General features: G+C 36.9%; 1 protein-coding gene across 4 annotated transcripts in view; it reads left to right on the forward strand.

Moving 5' to 3' along the window:
* Positions 1-24,923, forward strand: part of PRUNE2 (prune homolog 2 with BCH domain) — a 271,291-nt gene that overhangs the window by 51,671 nt on the left and 194,697 nt on the right. For all 4 annotated transcript variants that reach the window (XM_057721032.1, XM_057721034.1, XM_057721035.1 and 1 more), the window contains exons 2-5: positions 553-657; positions 4,025-4,227; positions 6,369-6,532; positions 22,314-22,466. In XM_057721032.1, coding sequence (XP_057577015.1) covers positions 553-657; positions 4,025-4,227; positions 6,369-6,532; positions 22,314-22,466 — 625 coding nt within the window. The remainder of the gene's footprint in view (positions 1-552; positions 658-4,024; positions 4,228-6,368; positions 6,533-22,313; positions 22,467-24,923) is intronic.

The raw sequence follows: 24,923 nt of genomic DNA on the forward strand, positions 1-24,923 counted from the left end.
TCCATGTCCTTGGAATATACAATCTGCCCACAGATCCCACGGTGGGAACCATTTTCAAGGACACAAGCTAGAGAGAGCAATGTTGAGACCATAGGTCACTGAAGCCAGTTAAGGCCTCTATATAAACTTTTGAGGTTCTGGTGGGCAGGTATGGAGATATACCTGTCTGCGGCCCCCAAGAAAAGCCTTGTAAGTAGGTTCCCTTGCTTATTGAACCTGCCACCCACCAATCTGGAGTGGCCTGCCTCTTTCTTCAATCTCCTCCTGCCCTCTGTGTAAGGGGGCCAGTTTCAGATTTCACCCAGGGACGTTCCCAAGGTTGCAAACCAACAATTTTCTGTTCCTGACCATTAGCTAAAATTTAAATGAGCATTTCTGAATGTTAAACATGTTGTGCAGTTTTCTGTCATTATATAAAACTTCATCATACATTTATGAATTTCTGCAATTGTATATCAGTATAGCTAAGGCATACTTAAAAAAAGATGGAAAAATATTCACTTTATATTAATCCGTTGTTAAATTGTGATGTTTTATTTGAATCTGTTTCAGAACCGAAGCAAACGCTTGGAGAAGGTCCATGTGGTTATTGGACATAAATCGTGTGACTTGGATTCTCTCATTTCTGCCTTCACATATGCTTACTTTCTAGACAAGGTGAGGGAAAAGAACATTATGATTTTTATATTTGAATTATGATGTAACTTTTAAAAACACATTTTCTGGAAAAACAAGGAAGCTACTAACTTAATTTTTCATGTTCTGGTTTATTGTTCCAGAGATTAATGTATGATAATCCATTAAGCAACAAATATTTATTGGTTATGACGTGTTAGGCATTGTTCTAGTTAATTTTCAATGACTCTCTGCATCAAACTTCATTTCAATAAGATCAATTTTTTTCAAATTAAAAATTTTTATAATAGTTGATGTAGACTTTTATGGAAACGCAGAGAATTGACAAAAGTAAGGGTCAGAATTTTTTGTTTTCCTTTATCATCCTTGTTGGATAATGTTGCCCTTGGGAGTAGAAAAATATGTGCAGAATAACCTGTGTGAACATCACACGAAGTACAGAGCATCCTGGTTGTGACAGTAACAGAGGTATTACATGTCACATCTGTATTCTGTTTTTGCCTTTTAGCCTGACTTTGGACAGCAAGGTCATTCTCGGTTAGCAGTAATCTCCCTTGAGCCAGAATCTTTGTACTCTGGGAGGTCATACTGTAATATGCCAACAGAGGTGCAAAAGACCGTTCTTGCAATAAATTGTTTTAAAATTTCCATTCCATAAGTTCATCAGCCTGTGTTAATGCATCACCTTAAAGCCTAAAAAAGTACATTACGCATGTCTCAGTGCTAGTTCCAATGTCACACAGTTTTTAATCTTCCAGAGTCAGATTTGTTTTATTCCAATTTTGTTTGGATCCTTAACTCTGAGAGTCTGCATAGCTGATCTAGAATGATTTAAATTCACATGAAATGTGAGTGAGCTTCCAGAATGAGCTGTAGGTGGCAAGGACGGCTTTAGGGCAGCAGCTGACAAAAATGCCAGATAAAATATTCTGATCTCAACATTTGGCTTTCTATCAAATTTATCTTAGAATTTGCTATACTTTGTAAGGGAGATTAATTGGTTTGAGGAGAGAAATGTGCCTGTGTCAAGACATGCATATTAAATACTAATGTTATTAACTGGATTTTTTATTTATTTTTTTTAATTGAAGTATAGTTAATTTACAATATTGTGTTAGTTTTAAGTGTACAGCAAAGTGATTTAGTTACTTGGCTGTACACTTGATTTTCAGATTCTTTTCCATTATAGGATATTACAAGATATTGAGTATAATTCCCTGTGCTATACAGTAGGTCCTTGTTGTTTACCTATTTTATATACAGTAGTGTTTATCTGGTAACCCCAAACTCCTAATTTATCTCCCCCCACTGCCCCCCCTTAACTGGGTTTTTTGACTCCTAGGAAAAAAGCATTGCTTGTCTTGAGAACATAGAGTTGACTGAACCAAACTGGTTTTTAGACTGATCATGGCATGAACTCTTAAGGAAATTATATAATAATAATGACACCACCACCACCAAATATGATGTCCTGAGTGAATATAATAACATCCAACAAAAGGAATGAGAAAAGTAGTTGTGATAGTAAAATAGATGAAGAGATGTGTGGCCTATTTTCTCCTTCTTCTAAGGCTTGCTGCTAAGCATGGGGATAAATACGGAATTAGTGAAGGGTCACATACTGGGAATTTGTTAAATATCTGTGTCTTCCTCTTAGTTTACTGGACCCTGCCCCCATCACAGGTCTGCATCTCCATGTTAATTTTTCCTAAGAACCTGGATACTCTCTTTCAGAGTATTAACACATAGGAGAATGACAGGGTTTGCAGCTTCACATGTCTGACTTTGTTTAAATACTTTTCACTCTGGTAGGTAAGCCCCATTTTGTGGATGGGGAAAACTGAGGTTCAGAAAGGAAAATAGCTTTCTCAAACTCACACAGCAGAGGCTGGGGCTAGAACCTAGTTTTTCTAGGTTCTATTCTCCAACTCCAGAATAGGTCCTGCCAGGGTAGGCTCAGGCCACATGACTCTTGACTCAAGTTTCAGTATCAGGAGTTAGATATAACTCTGTCAATTAGTAAGAAAAAACAACTTGCTATATATAAAATGCTAATAATTATTACACGATTGTGATTCTGTATTAGCCTGACAGGTGGGATAAAAACCACCTGTTGGAATGGCTTTGTGCTTTGTGTACCATAGCAGTAGGTGATTCATTGATTTCAGTCAACAAATATGTGTTAAACGCCTACTTTGTGCCAGACTGTTTTATGTACTGAGAAACATAACTGAACAAAAGAGACAAAAATCCCTGCTAGGAAGAGGAGATGGATGATAATGGTGTTAAAACTGTGTAATAAATACTATGCTTGTGACAGAACTGGCGATGATGTGAGAACAAAAGCCATTTACTTTATGCGAAAATTCAGTGTTCCCAAATCCCACATTCTCTCAGTGACATTTAGGGCTTATTGCTATAGACTCTTGGTAATTTTTAAAAGCACCTTCGTTTTTAAAATTCCTATGGAAAAGTAAGTTTATTATTGTAAATCTGAAATTCGCTAACGTCTACCCGTCTCCTGCTTCTCCCATCGCTACAGTTTTTTAAAGAGGTTTGTTAACATAAGATTTTTAAAAATAGTATAAGAAATTAACAGAAATCACAATCTGGTAGTCTGTGGGCCAAATCTGTCTCATATGAGTTTTCACTAACCTACACAGTATTTATTTCTTTACTTACTTTTGGCCACGCCGTGCGGCATGTGGGATCTTAGTTGTCTCACCAGGGATGGAACCCATGCCCCCTGCATTGGAAGGGTGGAGTCTTAACCACTGGACCACCAGGGAATTCCCCTCCTACACAGTATTTTTAATTAAAAAATTAATTGTAATAATTAGACATCACAGATAACACCCCCAAATCTAGATTTCTAGCTTTTCTTGAGTAATTGAAAGATTTACCTATCCTGGACCTGAATTTTTTGCATGGAAACAATTGGCTATGGCCGAGTGGCAGATGTGCAGATGTCTCATACAGATGGGATACATAGGCCTTCCGTGTCACCACATTCTTCACCTGTCCTGCTGTAATCATTCTCATTTTCTGCTGATTGCATAAAGATATGTGAATTTGTTTCCTATGAAGCAGAGAATGTATATGTATATTTTTTAATTGTGGAAGGGATGAAATGAGACATAAAATATTTCAAGAAAGGCAAGAGAATTTTCATGTGGGGTAACAAGAGGTTAAAAAAAATCAGGGGCCGCTTACCCATGGAAAATGCTCTGCTGATTGGGTTCAGGAAAAGCTGGTTATGAACGTCAGGTGGTTTAGTAAGGCCAAACGACTTTCGTTCCCCTTCCAGTTACCCTCAGGTTTGAGAAAATGCAGTTGTATTCTCTCTTCCTGCTGTCGTGAGTGATTCAGTCAACTTTTTTCCTGGTAGGTCAGCCCACCTGGGGTTCTCTGTTTGCCTGTGCTGAACATACCAAGAACTGAATTCAACTACTTCACCGAGACGAGGTTTATTTTAGAAGAGCTAAATATCTCTGAATCATTCCACATATTCCGAGATGAAATTAATCTGCATCAGCTAAATGATGAAGGGAAATTATCTCTAACACTTGTTGGCAGCAATGTGCTGGCAAGGTAAGGCTTCATGTGAGACTCTGGAGGGAGGTTTGATCTTGTAACAGGGGTTCTTCTATGCGAAGTATTATCTTGTTCAGGATTTTTGTGGTTTAGAGAGATGGATTAAAGACAGAGGACATTCAGAATAAAGGGAATGTGTTTTTTCTCTTACGGCAAAATTTGGGCTATGCCAATCCTCTGATTTTACTTTGGCATTTCAAATATGACATCTTTGAGTGGAAAGTTCTTGTAAAATAGACCAAAATTATAATTTTAAATCATTGCAAGCACTTTCTTATAGCAACCAACAGTCCTATGCTGAAAATGTATAATGAAGATTGAAATTAAACACTAAATAAAACTGAAAGATTCTTAAGAAATCTCAGTAGTGAAATGGAAAATTATGTACATGTGCTGTGGAAGCCCTTTGATCATTGCCTCATTTATTCATAGCATCATACTATAAAAGCAGGATGGAGTTTTGAAAGTTCATGTAATTTGAACTCCTTATTTTATGGACCAGAAACCTGAAACCCAGTGTTGCAAGTGACTTGCCCAAAATACCACATGCAGTTAGTAGAAGAGTTTGGATAAGAACTCAGGTATTCTGCCTCCTTCAATAAGTAGGAGTTACTAACTGGTGCATGAACCTACAGGTACATAAAGAGGAATAAGACAAATTCCCTGCCTTCAAGGACCTATAACCCATCACAAAGAATCCTATTTTGATAAGCTCTCTGTTGCTAATGAGTGAAGAGTCCCCAGTTAAACATCCCAGTAGTTTGAGATGATAGTTTTTTTTGTACACTTTGCTAATTTGCTAATCATTGATGACATTCACCAGTGGACACTGACTTAAGTATACATGAAATAGAAACATATACAAATATCTAATTTTTTATCTAATCTTCTTAAGGAAGCATATTTGGGTCTGAATACATTGTAGTGTCAGTTATGTAGTTCATTCAGTTATAAAGAGTTTGGAAAATAATCTGCCTGTGTTGGGCTATTTTTATCCCCATGATGTTCAAAACAGGCAAAATTTTTTTGAATAATGTTTATCAGTCAGTTGTTGACACCTGCCTGAGAGGATCTATAGCCTATTTGACTGACTTCAGTTATCAGTATTCAGGATGATCACGTTTGCCTAAATTTATGTGTTAACTTTTTCAAACCAACTATAACGCACATGTAGATATGGACAAAAACAATGCGGGAAACCAAAGGCGTGAACTATGAAATGCGTGTCAGTCAAGATCTTAGGGAGAGTTTTGTTACCAATTACAATGGAAACATTTACACTGGTTTTGAGACTGCAGTTGTGAAGTGCAGCTTTTGAATTGTTTATGAAAAAGAATGTTTTTCAAGAATAAATTGAGATCATTTTCTTCATTGCAATTCTTTGGTTTTGGCAGACAGAAAGAAAAGTCAGTTGTAGCCACATCTTTCTTCCTGCCTTTCATAAAAGCTAACTCTATCTCATGTAAAAAGAATGATATGGAAATAAATAAGCCAGTAGTATTTTTTTCTCCAGCACCATAGCTGGATGTGCAAACTTTGGAACCAGATAGAGCTTAAATACAAGTGGTCTACTTACTAGCTCTATGACCTTGGTCACTGTTATTTTATCATATTTTACTTTTATACAATTTTTAAAGGTTACACTCCATTTACAGTTTTTGCAAAATATTGGTTATATGCCCCATGTTGTATTGGTCACATTTTGTAATCTTTTCGTGCCTTTTCCCCCCATTTGTAAAATAGGAATTTTAATAGAACCTATTGAAGAGGGTCATTTTATGGTTCAAAATGTGATAGTACTCTGAAAGTACTTATAATAGTGTCAGACCTGTAGTGGAAGCTCAATAAATGTTAGCTATAACAATGACTGTTATTGTTGTTATTATTTCCAACAGCAAAACAAGAGATAGACGTGCTAAGCTGTGAAAGTCTGTAAGACTCTTGGGGAGGTGATTAGTTGAAATGAAATGTGAAAACACGTAGAATATAGGTCGTGTGAGCTTACTTATATATTTGGCTGTTGAGAGATGGTCATTTGTGTGGGAGCAGAGGTTCCCACACAGATGTAAGAAATAATTCCAAAAAGTAAGAAAACATGCCATATCTCTTTCTCTTCCTCTCCTCCATTTGCTTTACAGTGAGGACAAAACTTTAGAGTCAGCAGTCGTCAAGGTCATTAATCCAGTTGAGCAGGGCGATGCCGGGTTTGAGTTCCGAGAGTCTTCCTCCTCTCTGGTGGTGAAAGAGATTCTCCAGGAGGCTCCTGAGCTCATCACCGAGCAGCTGGCTTATCTGCTCCGAGGTAAGAGATGACTGTTTCTGTTAAACACTGGAAGGCTTAATGGAGTGTCTCTCGACTCGCTCATGCAGAAAGATTGCGATCCATTCTTGGGTTAACCATCCCTTTCAAGACCACAGGAAGCTTCATCAGAGAGGCAGGGAGTAAAGAGTTTGTTAAAGAGTACCATTATATTGAATATTAAAAATGTGCATTTAGAAATAGGCATGAAGGATCTTTGCTGTTACACCAGATAAGAATGTAAGTGGACCCGCTGCACTTCTGTTGGCAAATGGGAATAGCAACTCTGACTGTCTGACAGCTTCCAGAGGGAATTCTTGCTCCACAGCGGCATGGGTTTGGGCCAGAATTCCACATTCCTACGTTGGAATATCTCCTGGTACTGATACATGCTTCCTTTCTATAATACTGCTTGGATGGCAGAGTTACCCACCTTCATTTTAGTGACTTGTGCAGGGCTTTTATAGCCACCTCATTATTCCCCCATCATGTAGTGTTTTCCATCTTCATCCAGCCTGCTTTAAGCACTGTGTTCTTGCACACTGTCATCAGTTATCCTCCTCATCACTCTTTCATCTTCCTCAGTGGAGCTCATCACTTCTAGAAAGTGGTTTCCAAGCTGGAAATTGTCAGTTGGCCTTGGTGCCACAAAAGTACCACAAAAATTCCATATTGTCCTATGTGGGGCAGTTTGGGGTTTTGTATAAAGCCTTTGGTTCTCCTTTCAACAATCCATCTTGAACACGGTTGACAAAGATTTTTCTCAGAAGTATTTGACATAGGAAAGAGAAAAACAGTGATTAATAGGCCGAAAGAATTAAAAAAGGAAAGAGAAGCCCAAGAATATGATGACAACTCTTTTAAGGCCTTTTCACTTTGCTTCCTCTGCCTCTATCAGAATTTGGAGGGGAAAATGTCCAAGACTTTTATAGCACCTATAAATGTCTTAGAACCAATGGCCCCACTCAACCTGTTTTAAATACTTTTCTGGCTATGGACATCTGTAAAACTGCTCTCTGAGAAACTGTGCCTTCAACTAAACTAAGTAAGCACAATCATTTATTTCTGAGAAAACAGAAGGGAAATAAAAGCAACCGGGGATCTCAGCCAAGAGGGAAGTTGTTTGGCAGTGCAAATGTGTGGTGCAGGCAAACACTAGAGAATATGCTGTTTAAACATTTGGCAAACTAAGTTTGGTTTATTGTTCAAAACAATACATGTGTTGTTTAGTAGGAAAGAAGTGTAGTCAAGGAATAGTTCATCATGATTTCCTATAAGTAATAAAATGGTATCAAACTATAGTACACTGGAACAAAGATATGATGATTTCATTGATGATGATGGTGATGATGTTCAGATTTAGGGAATTAGAGGAAATGCAGATCCTCTTGTTAGTTACCTTAGTTTTAGTTTGCACAGCTGCCAAGAATTAGAACTATGATAAGGGGCCTTGGTTTTTCTCCTCATCAGAGATTTTTCATAACTTTGGGTTTGAGGTGGTATTGGGAAGCTGGCAGGATAGGGACATCACTTCCTTATGGCTTGGAAATTGGAATTTGAGTGATATAGTACTTCTACTTGTGAAGACTGTCAGCACGAGGAAGCCAGAGTCACTGAAACCTGGGAGGTAGTAGACATGGGTGGCTTATTATAGTGGAAAGAGGGCTCTCGAGCCCTTTGACCAAAGTGTGCAGGTGTGCATGTGCATGTACACATTATGTGGAAGGGAGATGAAACATCACTGAGCAGTTTGGCCAAGAGGGAGCTGAAGGATGATGATCCTAGGAGTTTGACTTTAAAAAGGTAACTTAAGTGTTCAGAGTAAGAAGGGCAATGGCCAATTTTTAAAAGTTCCTGAATACATATAAGAAAGGAATCAAGTTGAATTTTGCTATGTTCACTAAACTCAAACTTAGATTTTATAGTTTTCCAATCATGTACAAGCGTGTGTCAAAAATTATCCGCCCTCTGGCTGTAGAATTTATTTTCATTAACTTTTAGAAAAGACAAATACATCATTTTTCAACATAATCTCCTTGCTTTTCAATACACTGTCTATCTGTCAACAAGCTTTCATATTCCCTCATAAAAAATGTCTTAGGCTGAGCTGTGAGCCGCAAATGCACTGCTGTCTTCACTTCTTCATCGGAAGTGAATCTTCATCCTCATAGGGCTGCTTTCAGGGGACCAAACAGGTGAAAGTCCAATGGAACAAGATCAGGACTATAGGGAGGATGCTTTAACACCTCAAAATGAAGTAATCCACGACAGACTTAGGTTTCAAAAAGTTTGTGTGAGATGGGTACTAAAACAACTCACAGAAGAGCATAAACAGAAGCATTTTGATATCTGCAAACAAAATATGGACTGATACTCTAAGGAAGGTGAAAGTTTCTTAAAGAGAATCATTACTGGTGACAAGACATGGATTCATCACTATGAGTCTGAGAGTAAACGGCAGAGTATGGAATGGAAACATCCTCAATCGCCGACCAAGAAAAAGTTCAACCATCAGCTGGAAAATTGATGCTTACAGTTTTCTGGGATCCTCAGGGGCCAGTATTGGAACATTATCAGGAAAAAGGTTCAACAATCAATAGTGCTCATTACAGCAAGATACTTATTGAAGAGCTGAAGCCTAAACTTCAGATTAAACGCAGAGGATTGCTATCCAAGGGCGTTGTGATCTTGCATGACAATGCACGTCTGCACACTTCTGCTCACACTGTCGACACTCTGCAAAAACTTCATTTTGAGGTGCTAAAGCATCCTCCCTACAGTCCTGATCTCACTCCATTGGACTTTCACCTGTTTGGTCCCCTGAAAGCAGCCCTACGAGGACGAAGATTCACTTCTGATGAAGAAGTGAAGACAGCGGTGCATTTGCGGCTGTCATGAGGTTAAATATTTACAGTCGATTTGAAAGAGTCTTTAAAAAGCAGCATAATTGGACCTCAGTGGAAAATATATTATTATAAATGTTGTGCCAAAAAATCTGAATATACTCCAAACTAAGTACTTAATCAATTTGATTGTTCTTTGCCTTTCATTCTTATGGTCATATCCTATTATCCATCATACTGAGGCCCACTGGTGTACTGTAAATGGATTTCGAGTGGGCCAAGATAGTGATCCCCTCAGTCTTTGGAGAGGACCCTAAGTTTGCCTCTTAGCCTGGTATGCTGAAAAAAACCTGTAATTTTCCATGTGTTCCTTAATGTGCAAAAGGTTGAGCTTACTCTTTTTTTTTTTTTTTTTAATTTATTTATTGGCTGCATTGGGTCTTCGTTGCTACACACGAGTGTTCTCTAGTTGTGGTGAGCGGGGACTACTCTTCATTGTGATGCATGGACTCCTCACTGTGGTGGTTTCTCTTGTTGTGGAGCATAGGCTCTAGGTGCACAGGCTTCAGTAGTTGTGGCACACAGGCTCAATAGTTGTGGCTCATGGGCTCTAGAGTGCAGGCTCAGTGATTGTGGCACACGGGCTTAGTTGCTCCGAGGCATGTGGAATCTTCCTGGAGCAGGGATTGAACCCGTGTCCCCTGCATTGGCAGGAGGATTCTCAACCTCTATGCCACCAGGGAAGTCCCAAGCCTACTCTTTTTTAGTCTTGCTTGTTAGCTCCTTCTCTTCTGCTCAGCTTCTAAGTATTGCAATGCCTTAGAACTTTGTCCTGGGGCACTTTTTATCTGTACAGTATCCTTAGGTGACCTCATTTAGTTCCAAAATTTTAAATATAATACACAGACTGTGACTCCCTGTATCTCCACTTGTGACCTCTGTTTAGAATTCCAGGTTCATATCCAGTGCCCACTTGACATCTTCATATGCATGTCTAATTAATACCACCACTTTAACGCAGCTATAATGGAACCCTTTAGTTCCCTGTACCTTCAAACCTGCTTTTATCCCAGTTTCCTCATATTAGTGGAAGGTACTGAAAACCACCCAATTATTCTAGCCCCAATGTAGGAGTGATTCTTGATTCTTTGTTTTACCTTTCCTCCCACATTGATCCATCAGCACATCCTGCTGACTCTACATCTAGAACATAACCTGAATCCATCCACTTTTCCCATGATCAGTACTAGTATTTCAATCCAAGCTGCCATTCTGTCTCTCTTTGATGAATGCCAGAGCTGCCTGACTGTTGGCCTTTTTCCTTCATAAAATCTATTGCCTACAAAGTGATCATAAAAGTACAAACCAGTCATGTCAATCTCCGGCTTAAAACCCATCACACTCAAAATCCAAGCACTCCACCCTTACAATCCACAATCTTTCCCCCACCAACCCCAACATCATCTCATGCCATTTTCCCCTTTTCCCATTGTGTGTTCCAGGGATAGGGCCTTTCATTCTCTCAAACATGCCAAACTCTTCCACTCTTGGGGATTTACATAAACTGTATTCTCCTTCTGAAGTGCTTGTTTCTATCTGCTTATCTTTATCACTAGTCTCCTCCTCCTCTTGCTCCTTCATTCCAGAATGTAAGCTTCAGGAGAAAAAAGACCTTACATGTGTTGTTCACTGCTCCACTGTTCTTATCTCTGGTGCCTGAAACAGTGCCTTTCATATAATAGACCCTCAATAAATCCTGTCATCAAATGAATTTTGCAAGATTGTTTATATACTTTCTTTTTTTATGGCTATACTGATTTGGTTGGTACTATGACATTGTAATTTCCATTTTGTTCCAGCCCATCCCTCCAATATTCTTAATGTCTGGAATTTGAACATTGTTCCTTCCAGTAATAACCTCCCCCTTTTTTAGCTTCTAGCAATCCTTTTTTGGTATTTTGCAAATATTTGTTTTTATTTTCATCTTTTGGTTGTCCATTTTAAATATATATAAGTTTAAACTTTTCATGGAGTGTAATGTACAGAAAGAATACAAAATGTAAATATAAAAATATAAATGTACAGCTCAGTGAAATATCACAAAACAGATACCCTTTTAACAATTAACCAGGTAAAGAAGCAGGACGGGACGACCCTCTGTGCCCCTTCCCATCACCACTCACTCCCTGTCTAAGTAAAGGTAACCAATATTCTGATTTTTATGGTACATGCTTTCCTGCTTTTCTTTAAATTTTCCACCCCTGTGTGTCCCCCATAGCACTAGAGATTTGTTTTTGTCTGTTTTGTATATTATATAAATGAAATCATATAGAATACACTCTCATTGTTATTAGATCTCTACATTTATATTAAACGTAGTATCTATTTGCATAGGTCAGTTATCTATCATCTATTCATCTATTATTTATTTATTTTTTGTGTCCTTTCTTATTCCATAGAATATTTAAAGTGGCTTACAAAAATGCATGTAAATATAGTAAAACAGAAAAAGGGACCAGGGTCAGGAAACATACAAATAAATAAATTTGGAGGAGTAAAAGTGGTGTTCTGTTTGAAAGTTTGAATATGAGCTTCCCAGAGTCAATGAAAAGATAGAAATATAATTAATTGTAAAATTCATATTATTACTAAAACAAACACATACACCAGTTCCTTACTGAAATAATATCTAAGTCTAAAGGTTTTTCCTTATGGCAGTCTTGTTGAAAAGACACCTAATAATGTCATAGACATCCTCCAACTTTTACATGTGTAATAGCATTTTATACAGGAACTGGGAAGAGTGTGTCATATACTTTCTGCTCCTCAATCAGTGTATGAGGATTGTTTTAATCAGCTTCACCTTTAATCTAGTTACCTTATTTTCTGTTTCAAATCTTTCTATACATGCTGATGTTTTTCTCTAGATACAGGAAATTAATACTTAAAATCAGTCATATTGGAATGTTTGGTAGTCATACTCACTGCTGTAGCTATACATCAAAATGTTTGCATTATGGGATAATATTATATTCACATATGGAGGTAGAACCTGATTATTACAGATGCTGTTAAAAGATCATTTGTATACCAATTAGAAGTAGCGATCAAGTTGCCAGTGTAGAAATAACCTCCTGTGTTTATCTAATAATCTCCCCTGTCACACTATCATCTGGACCTTGGCAGGACAGCTACGGATAAATGGCAACAGGTGACCCAGCCATGGCTCATGTGCTTTCAGGCTCTGTAGGGGATTTAACAAAGTTGACATAATTTGCATTTTCTTGAATTAATACTTCTTATAATAACTAGGTCTCTTAGTAGGACATACCTCAAACTTAGAAATTTCAGGATGCAGGTCATTAGCATCACTTTCATCTGCAAAGGCATAGATTTACTTATGGAGACTACTTTCTAATTATTTGTGTAAGAAATTATTTGTCTGAGAAAAGAATATGCTCATTCAGATGAGATCATAAGTGACCCTGATTTTTGGAAATGTGTCTTTTCACTTCTTCATCCCCTCCCCATCTCTGTTTTTGCTGTTGTGGTTCTTTTTCTCTTTGTTTTCTTTCTTTTCTCCTGACTTTTCATCTCCTCCTCCTCTTCCTACTTTCTCCCTCCTACTACCTGCTTAAGATTTTATTGTTATCATTTTCAAACAAGCTGTAACCTGTTCTATCTAAAAGTAACATTATATAGTCATGGTGGCCTAAAGTTGGTGTTTGGTTATGCCCTGGGTTTGTATCAAAAGCAACAATTATAGACCTGCCAGACTCTTCAACCTGCATTCTTTTATTTCCCACAGAAATGTGTACTAGAGGGCTATTGCCAAATTTAAGGTCCATTAAATTGCTGAATCATGCATTGGGGGTTTGTGTGTCCGTGTGTGTGCGTGTGTGTATGTGCGTGCGTGTGTGCATGTGTCCCAGAACCAGCTGGCAATGATGAGATTGCAGCCACTGACTGCCAGGCAGGTTTCTATCAAAACCACACTTCACCTGGCCTTTTGTGTTTATTTGTACAAGGCCTTGACAGAGCCACAATTTGAATAATGAAACAAATAACAGCAATTGTTATTAGCTTAGATGTGGAAAAACTATGCCCTAGGTTTTCAAGAAACAGTTCTCTCCTTCCGTTGGCCATTCCATTTGAACTTTAATAAAGAATTGTTGCTTGCTATTTTCGTAGCCTGGATTAACAGCTTCAAAAAGATCCTTTTAAGGAGGTCAAATAGGGAAGGAACAGAGCCAGATTTTTTTCTTTTTTTTTCTCTCTCTTGCCCAAAGAGTGAATCATCCATCTCCCAAAATGGTTACAAAGTCGAAAGGAATTATGCGGCTGCTTTGCTTAGGAAGAGGGATGGCCTGTGTTGCGGGAAAGGAGAAAGAAATTATTTTTTCTGCTAGATATAAAACCAGAACATTCCCTCAATCTTAGAGTGTTAATTATTGCTTCTGCCATATAAAGATAAATTTTATTCTTAAATTCAGACATTTTCAATTTGTAAGATTGCTAAGTACTCGAATAATATGCTCCCTTTTTATCCCTTTTCAGGCAAAAATATAAGCTAAGTTCTATTTCTATTTTTTTCTCCTTCCTTCTCCCTTCCCCCTCCCTCCCTCTCTCTATTATTCATCCTTTAATTTTTTTTTATTTCAGTATGAAAAAAAACCAAAAAAGATCCCAGGTGAAATAGGAAAGAGGTTTAAATCCCTTCTTTTCTGCTAAGAATTTATCATGCAGAATATGCCTTGACTGTGGTGAATGTTTTCCCCAAACAACTTCTGACTTCATTAGATCATGTTTAATATTAATGCACTGCAATTGCTTTTGGCAAGAGGTCCTTCACTTCTCCATTCTTTTGAACAAAGAATATGTGGTTGATTTTTTTTTCTGATGGAATAAAATATTTGTTACTATTTTATTTTAATTGCTTTCTTTGTTGCTTGTTGTTAATTGCCCATGGCCTGTGAATAGCTGGGACACATGTATATGGATTTAAGTATTTTTTAGTTCTGCCGAATTTGCTGGAAGTTAAGTCAACTCTTAGGCCAAAAACAGGTTTGATTTTGCTAAGAGGTGCCTTTGGCTGCTCTACATCCTGATACTGATATTTCACTAAGTATGTCACTAAATTGGTCTCTAAAGTGAAGTAGAAAAACGTGCTATAGATGAGTCCTTTGGGCCATAGCCTTTCTTCTGCAGTAAAAACAACTGAGTATGGTGAGCTTTTTTTTTTTTTTTTGAGTTATTTTTTCCCTCCTTACATCAGGTCATCTCCTTTTTTACTGTCAAGGTAAACTTAGTTATAATGTCAGAAATTTCTTTTCATTGAATTATTCTCTAGAATTCTGTTAAGTGCAATATCTGTTAGATTAATTTCTGAATACTGCCTTTTTATGTATTTTAAAATTAAGATCCCCAAATTGAAGAAATTGGACTCTTGGTTTGACTGTAAGCCAGGCACATTTTTGTGAAATTTATTCCTAAATATTTATATTTTGATGCTATTACACTTTTTAATTTAAATTTGATTTTCTAATTGCTCATGATTATTTATAGAAATACGAGTTTGTCTTATTGACCTTAAAACCAGCAACCTTGCTAAATTTATTTGCTATTGTAAGTTTGTATTACTCTTACTGTTTGTATTACTAATTAATTCATTTGTATTAATGAATAATTCATTTGTATTTTCGTTTGTAATTTCATACACACATCATCTACGAAGAAGTCTGTTTTTATTTCTTCCTTCTCTTTCTTTATACTTTTACTTCTTTTACCTGTGTTATCTCTCTGGGTAGGCTGCACATCACAGTGTTAAGTAGAGATAGAAATAGCAGGCATCTTCGTCTCGTTGCTGATTTGAGGTGGAAGTCTTTCAGTACTCCACGGTTAAATAAAACGTTTGCTTTCCTTATTTGGTTTTTACAAATGCCCTTCATCAAATTAAGGAAGTTGTCTTCTGTTTCCACTTGGCTGAGATTTTATATGATTAAATCTTGGATTTTATCAAGCAGCTTCATTACTTGACATCTATTGAAGTGGTCATTGATTTTTCCCTTCTGTTAGTATGGTGAATTATATTAGTTAACTTTTGAATGTTAGCTAGTCCTTTAATTCCTAGGAAATCCCTGTTTGGTGACAATGCAATCTCCTATTATATGTTGCTAACTTGATTTGGGTCTAGCTTTAGAAAACTTTTTTGCAACTACGTTTATAGGAGAGACCTGCCTCTATTTCTTTTTTCTTTTACTGTCTCTATTGAGTATTGGTATGAAGATTACGCTGGATTCAGAAAATAAGTCGGCAAGTGGTTTTCTAATCTTTGGAAAAATTTGTGTAAAATTAGTATTTTTTTTAAAATGTGTAGAACTATGTATATTAAACTATGGATTCGTTTAAAAATAAATATGAAATCATCCAGATTTTAGATTTCTTTTCCTTCCAGTTTTGACAAGTTGAGTTTTTCTAGAAACGTCCATTTCCTCTAAATTTTATAATCTGTTAAAGTTGTACTTATCTTTTAACATCATTAGAATATGTGGTCAGTGTTTCATTCCTGATACTGGAAAATTATACCTTCCATCCTTCTTCTCTCTTTTTCTTGAATAGTTTTCGAAAAACTATGTGAGTCTTTTCAAAGAATCAGTTTGCTGTTTTATTTTCTATATATGTGCTTGTTTCCTGTGTCTTTGTTTTGCTCTTATCTTTATTATATCCTTCCTGCTATAGTTTTTAGCTGAATCTGTCAGGTTTTTTTTAACACCTTATGCTTTTGAGAATATAAAATTTCCTCAGAGTATAGCTTTAGTTGCATCTTACGAATTTAAATGTCATATTTTCATTATATTCAGTTAAAATATATTGTAATTTATGTTGTGATTTCTTCTTTTACCATGAGTTATTTAGAAATGCAGTGTTTATTTTTCAAACATTTGGAAATTGTCTAGTTTTGTTTTATTATTTATTTTTAGACTATTTTCATGATGGCCACAGACTATAACTCTGTGATTGTAATCCTTTGAAATTTGTTAAGGCTTGTTTTTTTTGTCTCAGCAGGTGGTCAGTTTTGGTTAATGTCTCATTTGTATTAGAAAAGAAAGTATAGTCTGCTGTTGTTTATAACAATGTTCAATTTATGTCAGGTCAGCTTTGTTACTCACGTTGCTCAAATATTCTACGTATTTACGGATTTTTTTCCCCTGCTGGTTCTTAGAGTTGCTGAGAGATGTGTGTGAAAAATTTCCCACTGAGACTGTATATTTTATCATTCTTCATCCAGTTTTGTCAACTTTTGTTTTACATATTTAGAAGCTATTAGGTAATGTTATTAGTGCATATAAATTTAGGATTGATGTATCTACCTGAGGGTTGATTCTTTAATAATAAATACATATTTGTCTTAATCTCAAGTAATTCTTGTCAGAGTCTACTTTATCTAATGTACATTATATCAACGTTACATATTTTTCTATTCTTTTACTTTGTCTTTCAATATCATTATATCTGAGGTGTGCTCTTGTAAGCAGTGTATTGCTATTGTAGTTTTTAAAGTTTGGGTTCATAAGTTTTGTCTTTTAATTGAAATACTTTGTTTACTTTTTAAAAAATTTTATTTATTTATTTATTTATTTATTTATTTAGGCTTTTTATTGGAATATAATTGCTTTACACTGTTGTGCCAGTTTTTGCTGTACATCAGAGTGAATCAGCTGTGTTTATACATACATCCCCATATCCCCTCCCTCCCGCGACTGCCTCCCACCCTCCCTATCCCAGTCCTCTAAGTCGTCACCCATCATCCAGTTGATCTCCCTGTGTTATGCAGCAGCTTCCAACTAGCTATCTATTTTACATTTGGTAGTGTATATATGTTAGTGCTACTCTTTCACTTCGTCCCAGCTTCCCCTTTGCCCCCGCAACAAATCAGCATTGTGAAAATGACTATACTACCCAAAGCAATTTACAGATTCAATGCAATCCCTATCAAATTACCAATGGCATTTTTCACAGAGCTAGAACAAGAAATTTTACTTTTTTATTGTTGGTAAAAAACACATAACATAAAATTTACCATTTTAAACATTTTTAAGTATACAGTGCAACAGAGTTAAGTATATTTATATTATTGTGCAGCAGATCTCTAGAACTTTTTGTCTTGCAGCACTAAAACTCTGTACCCACTGAATATTGTCTCTTCATATTAATGTAATTGCTTTAACGTTTGGGTTTAATTTATCATTTTGCTATTTGTTTTTTATTTATCTCACATTTTCCTCTTTTCTTCTTATTTCTTTCCTGCTAATACACTAAAAAAAGGATTTTTACTATTACATTTCCCTTCATTAGCTTATTATGAATTCTTTTTTAGAAAATTATTTTAGTTGTTATAGTAAAGATTACAAAAGACCATTAAAATCTCTTATAAATTGATATTTTTACTACTTGCCTGATCATCCAAGAACTTTAGAGCAGTTTATCTCTACTTAGTTCATTCTGCAATTTGTTACTATTGAAATGTATTTTAATTACACATATATTTTAAACTCTATAAGTATTTCATACAGTGAATACTGATTTATTCTTACCCACATATTTATATTCTCCAATGTTCTTTCCTTCCGGCATTTCTTTGCTTCCATCCATAATAATTTCCCTCTGCTTTTACTATTTTTTTAGTGTGGGTTCTTCTTGTGACAAAGTCTTCCAGTTTATATTTCTGAAAATGTCTTTATTTTGCATTTGTTTTTTTCTTATATTTCAGTATAGAATTCAATATCAGCAATTATTTTATATCAGCACTTTGAAGCTGTAATTCCAGTGTCTTCTGATTTTCATCATTTCAGATGAAATTAGCTCTCAGTTTTATTGTAGTTCCTTTGATAGTAATATTTCTTTTTCTCTGATTTAAAACTTTTTCTCTCTGTAATTTTTAGCCATTTTACTGTCATGTGCTTAGAGGTGTTTTTCTTTGTATTTATTCTGATTTGGCTCATAATTTATCTTGAGTATTAGAGTAATATCTTTCATTAATTTTGAAAAATGACCACTTTTTCAAATACTGTTTCATCCCATTTTCTCTCTCCTTTCCAAGGGGAACTCCTATTACATATATCTTAGACCTTTTTTCCCTGTGTCACCTATGTTTCTTATGCTTATCTCTATATTTTTATCCATTTTTCTCTCCGTGCTTCAGTGTGGATATTTTATTCTAAGATATTTTCCAATTCACTAATTTTTTCCTTGCTGTAATCTGTTGTTCAGAGACATTTTTGTTCAGTTATTAAATTTATGGCTTTAAAATTTCTTTTGAATATTTTATTTATAGATTCTAATTCTCCTCTATAATTCTCCAGCTAATTTTTTATTCTCACATTCTGTTTCCATTTTTTTCTTCAAGAAATTTTCCTCTGGAGTTTCCATGCATTTGTTAATATTTCCTTTATGCTTGGTATTTTTAACTGAATGCTGAATATGTATAAGCAAAATGTAAAGATGATGCTATAGATGATGAAATTCCTTTGCTATGGAGAGGATTTACTTTTGCATCTCAAAGGCAATTAGAAGAGTGTCAGATAAACTTCTGTGTTTGAGCTGATTCAAATCAGGATTTCAGATGTCATGAAGACTGGTCTATTTTTGCTTCACCCTTTTCTTATGGCAGGACTAAGCAAACTTTTTCTGTGTAGGATTAGATAGTAAATATTTTAGACTTTGCAGGTCTGTGGTCTGTTTTGCAACTATGCAACCCTGTCATTAAAGCACAAAAACATGTACCATAATGTTTATTGCAGCACTATGTACAATAGCCAGGACATGGAAGCAACCTAAATGCCCATCAACAAATGAATGGATAAAGAAGATGTGGCATATATATATACAATGGAATATTACTCAGCTATAAAAAGGGATGAGATGGAGCTATATATAATGAGGTGGATAGACCTAGAGTCTGTCATACAGAGTGAAGTAAGTCAGAAAGAGAAAGACAAATATTGTATGCTAACTCACATATACAGAATCTAAAAATGGTACTGATGTACTCAGTGACAAGACAAGAATAAGGACGCAGATGCAGAGAATGGACTGGAGAACTCGAGGTTTGGGGGGACGGGGGGTGAAGGGGAAGCTGAGATGAAGTGAGAGAGTAGCATAGACATATATATACTACCAACTGTAAAATAGATAGCCAGTGGGAAGTTGCTGTATAACAAAGGGAGTTCAACTCGAGGATGGAAGATGCCTTAGAGGACTGGGACGGGGAAGGTAGGGGGGAGTCAAGGGAGGGAGGGAATAGGGGGATACGTGTATAAAAACAGATGATTGAACTTGGTGTACCCCCCAAAAAATAATAAATAAATAAATAAAAAGTTTTAAAAAAGCACAGAAACATACATGAAAAATATGTAAATTAATGGGTATGGTTGTGTTCCAATAAAACTTTATTTATAAAAACAGGTAGTAGGTCAGATTTGCCCTGCAGACCATATTTTTCCAATCTCTATTCCAGGGTATAGGGACATTCTCTCCAGGGATCTCATCTCAAAACCTGCGATATTTAACTAAGACTCCTCTGTGGAGAGCTCTAAACTCCAATTTTTGTCTCCCTACTCCCGTGAAACTGCTGTTAGATCTGCTAATCTTCTCAGCTCATTGGCTACAATGTGAATTAGCAAACACTCAAAGGGGAAAAGCAACACCCAATGTTGGGTTTACCTCTTTGCACTTACCTTCTCTCCAGGATCTTAGCTTCTAAGTCACCTGGGTAACTCCCTGATGCCTTCACAGATTTTTCCAAAAAATTTATCTAGATTTTCACCTTGTTCTTGGAACAAGTAATCTGGCAAGTGTATGAAGATCTCTTTTGACATTTACATTCACCATTGCCATAACAAAGAATGTAAAAATTATCCTTATATTTCAGGTTTTATGTCAGAAATTGTCAAACCAAAGGGTATAGTCAGAATCCAGTTGGCTACTCCCCACCCCACTTTTAAATGATAATTTGTCTTGAATATGTTCAATTCCCTTCATACTGACTGCTGCTTCTTTAGTTCTCATCTAAAACAGCCTTCTGATTCTCCCAGTATGCCTAATTCGTTTCCTCATAGTAGCCAGAGTGAGTCTTATAAAACACAAATTTGAGCATGTTACCTCTCCCTGCTTAAAACTCTTTAGTGACTCCCATTTCCCTTACAATATGAAAGACAAATTTTAGCTTGAAAGGCCCTTCATGACCTGAGTCCTGTTGACCAATTCAACCTAATTTTTCAAAAATTTTCCTTCAGGACTGTACTCTCTAGTTCTAATTAATATCTTTCCATTCCTTGAACTGGCCAGATCCCTTCCCACTTCAGTGCCTTTGCACGTGATCTGCCTGGGTCATGACCTCCCTTTTTACTTGCGTCGGCCTTAAGTTCCTAGTAATCATTCAAGTCTCAGCTTAGCTTAACTCTCTCCAGGAAACCTTTTCTGACTCCTAAATTCTTGCCTAGGTTCAGAGTACTGTGTACTTCCTCAGTGATATTTCTTCTCCCCTTTATATTGAGAATTTCTGTGTTTACTTATTTGTAGCCCCTAAACTACTATAAGCTTCAAGGGGCAAGGCTGGCTCTTTTCCAATCATGAATCATTAGCATCTAGCACAGTGCCTGGCTCATAATAGGTGCTCAGTAGTTCTTTGCTAAAGGAATGAATGAATGAATGAGATGCTTTAAATGTGTTTGGCAGTATTTATTTTTCATTGTAATATTTACATTTATTGATTTTTAGTATATAACCTTATAAGCTGGGAAAACAGTATTATTTCTGTTTTTTAAAAATAGGCAAATAGGAACAGAGAGGCCAAATGACGAGGTTTTTCAGGATTTTTTATGGTGAATGTGCATCTAATCTCTAGGTTCTGTAGGTCTCCAGGTAGGTGTCAAGATTATGAACTGTAGTTTTCCCTCACTCACTACTTCATTTCTCCTTTTACATTCTTACCACTTTATTTTCCTTCCTCCTATATTTTCATTTAGTTCACACTAAAAGCTAGAGAGATGGTGACACCCAGATTAATCAATGTTTCAGGATTTTTAGAGAGTTTAATCGTTCATCATTAAGCAAAACTCCCCTTTCCCCCATTATTCTGTGTTAGTTTGGGCTCAGGTTGCAGGGGAAGGGGATGTAACAGGTGGTAACTTACTTTTCACGGTGAGATTATGCATAGACATTCCAGGAGTTTGTGAGAGGTTGGTGATTCATATTGTCAAATCACTTTGTAATTGAAACCTGCTATTTAGACCCAGTTTATGAATCCTTATAATTAGATATTAGTAAATAATTTCAAAACTGTGTGGTACCTGGAAGATTGGTACCACTGGGAATGGATTAGAGGTTCACTACCTTATCAGATTCCTTTGCTGGTGACATTAAGGCTATGAAATCATTTAATTGTTAAAGGGAAAAAGTTCTTATGTGAAATCAGTAACATAAAGAGTAGAAACAATCTTCTCTGTGATTTCTTTTTTTTTTTCCTGTGATCTCTTAAAGCGATTTATTAGAGGGAAATATTAAGTCAGAGTTAATGTCTTTAAATAGTTTATCATTAACTTCCATTCTGAAATCATTTAAAACCAACATTTATCATTTTTGTGTATTTTTGTGGGGCAGGAGAAAGAGACAGATTTTATTCCTTTATCTGTAACTGCCATAGAGTGTGCTATTGTCAATTCAGTTGTTGGGATTAATACTCAGAGAAAATGAGGCAGGGCAGACAGTATCTGAAGGGTTTTCTAAAAACTGCCCCTTGAGTGTTACACAATGGAGGCCCCTGGTCCGGGCAAGAATCGGGAAGTGGAAGCAGAGATCAAGAGACCAGAAAACATTGACTTTCCTGGGCCCATCCTGGCTTGACTGGAAAGTTTAAGGACGATTTTATTCCTGCCTTTCAGGTAGCATCCTTTTCAAGTGGATGGCTATGGAACCCAAGAAGATCTCAGAGAAGCAGGAGGAAATTCTTTCTATCCTGGAAGAAAAATTTCCCAGCTTACCTCCAAGGGAGGACATTATCAACGTCCTGCAGGAGACCCAATTCAGTGCTCAGGGTGAGTGACTCTGTCCCCCAGCTCTTTCGTAGCTGCTGAGGAGAGATGGTTTGTGGTGTGAAGTGTTGCTGGGTCCCAAGAGGTGAATTTGAGTTTGCCTTCACTTTCTTCTCTATTGTTTGTGCTTGTGGAAGATTTTCAGGCATGTGGTTTTGGCTCATCTGGAAGCAGGACGTCTGTACTTCAGGCTTTCCTCTGAGGCCTTTGTGTCTGGACATGTGGTTAATTTACGCATCTAATGGGCACCCCAGATGCATCATTACATGAAATCCCTGTGCTGAGAGGGTTCTATTTTGAGAATGTGGCAGGAGCAATGTCAAGCACAATGGGATTTCCTAAATCAATTAATTTTAGAAAAAAATAGGAGAAAAGCAGATAAAAGTGTTCTGTAAGTCTCGGCTTTGCCTAGAGAGTGGATTCCCTGGATCAATTGTTTAATAATAATAATAATAATAATGGCTATAGTTCATTAAGTGCTTAATATACACAAGGTTCTGATGGTTTAACTTTGCATGAATTATCTTACTGAGTGCTCACGACAGCCCTGTCAGGTGGAATTATTTATCATCCCCGATGTCCAGATGAGAACACTGAAGCACAGAAAGGCATCTTTGCTGTCCCATCATCACACACACAGCTGACAAGCGGCCAGGCCAGGATTTAAACGCAGACAGTCTCTCTTTAAGGTGCATAGTTTTCTCCCTTAGTTTGGGATCCCTCAGGGGCAGAGCCCAAGGCAAAGCAATTTATTTGGGAGGTGATCCTGGGAAACAGTGATAGGGCATGGAGCAATTTAACGAGCAAGTTAGCTTTGTGGGAAACCAGGCCTGCATCCCAGTAGGGAATGCTGGAAAAGAGTGTAAAATTGCACCGCAGAGGTTTCCTACCAGAGGGATACAGTGGCATGTTGGAACTTGTTCATCAGAGCTCTGAGAGCTGATTGTTAAATTTTCAGGAATTTTGTGAGTGGGTTGATGTTGGGTTGGCAGGTTGCAATCAGCCATGGTAGAAGTATTGACAGCACAGAAATTAACACTACAAATTAGGTTTTGTTATGAGCATACCACTGGAATGTTGAGAACTGCTTAGTCCCAGGGACTGTTAATTCCCCCAGGGTGGGCTCTGGTGGCCAGAGAAAGCCCTCAGGAAAAGAGATGCAGGTGCTGGTGCTTGACGGGGAGGCTGGGGCACTTCACTGGGAAAGTCTGAGGAAATGTGGGCGGGGCTCTGACGTACCTGCCACACCTGTTGCATGTGCGCATGTGCACGTGCGGGTATACAGGGGTGACAGCCGCATGATGGTATGCATTTTGTCATTTTCAAAACTAGCCCAAACTTTTAATGTCACTATATATTCTATAAATTATTTTACGCTGTAGTATGATAGATTGCAGCCTTCCAGTCTTTGAGTCGAAGAAAAATGTTTAGTTCCTGTTTCCCCATACTGCTGTGATTGATAGTGTTCTAAGTTGGAAGGGCAAGTAGTTGACTCTGCTGTCTTAATGTGCATCTGGGAAGGAGATACGTGCTTTACTAGGCTTTATTATAGGTCTTCTTCTCAAGAGTTTAGACCTCATCTGATATAATAACTTAGCGTGAGAATTCAGTGTTAAGCCAGATCCTTTTCTGTTTTTCTGTGATGGATTTTATTGAAGCACATTGGTCAGCTGACTAAAACTATGCAGTTCAGGATAATTTATCCCTTCTGGATTATTCCTCCCATCATTTAAGAAAGCCTAGAACTCTTATTGTCAGAGCCTATTACAAGGGTGATCAACTTAATTATGATAGTTTTATGGGTCATATTTATAAAGTGCAGTTTGAATAAAATTACAGTTGAAAACATGGAGGCTATCCTAAATGCATCCTGAAAGCAAATTTTGGCCTTCTTAGGTATTATTTGGTTACTTGCATGGTTATACTAGTTTTTCTTATCTCGTCCCCTTCCCTTCTCTGCTTTTGTCTGCTGTGGGCTTCCAGAGGCTGACCTCTGAGTATTTGATATTCTGGGCTCCCCCGAAGATTACTGGTTTCTGGTTGGATTTGGTCCGTGGGAAGAGTTAGAAACACTTGGGGTGTGGGAATCAAAGGAAGGAGAAGAGGCTGTGATAGCTCTTCCCTGCTCCCTTGCTGATTGTGCGCTGTTTCTGGCAGCCGCTCTTCTACTGTTCCAGATCTGTTTCCTTCCCTTGAACCTCGGCTAGTCTCCGGATGCCTCACTATCTTTTATTAGTTTTCTCAGTCCCGCCCGCATCTCTGTAAGTGTCCTGCCATTAAAGAATCTTCTTTTGCATCCTGAGGGGTGAATTCTGTTTCCTGCTGGGATCCTAACTGATGGAAATATTGTCGCTAATGGGATTTTTGCCTTAATGTGTGTGTTTATTATGGTTAAAAGAGAGATGAGAGGAGAAATACTGAAATTAACAGGGTGACTTCTTTAAATAATCCAAAAATGTT

Source organism: Hippopotamus amphibius, chromosome 2 (genome assembly GCF_030028045.1).
Source record: "Hippopotamus amphibius kiboko isolate mHipAmp2 chromosome 2, mHipAmp2.hap2, whole genome shotgun sequence".
Classification (NCBI taxonomy): Eukaryota; Metazoa; Chordata; class Mammalia; order Artiodactyla; family Hippopotamidae; genus Hippopotamus; species Hippopotamus amphibius.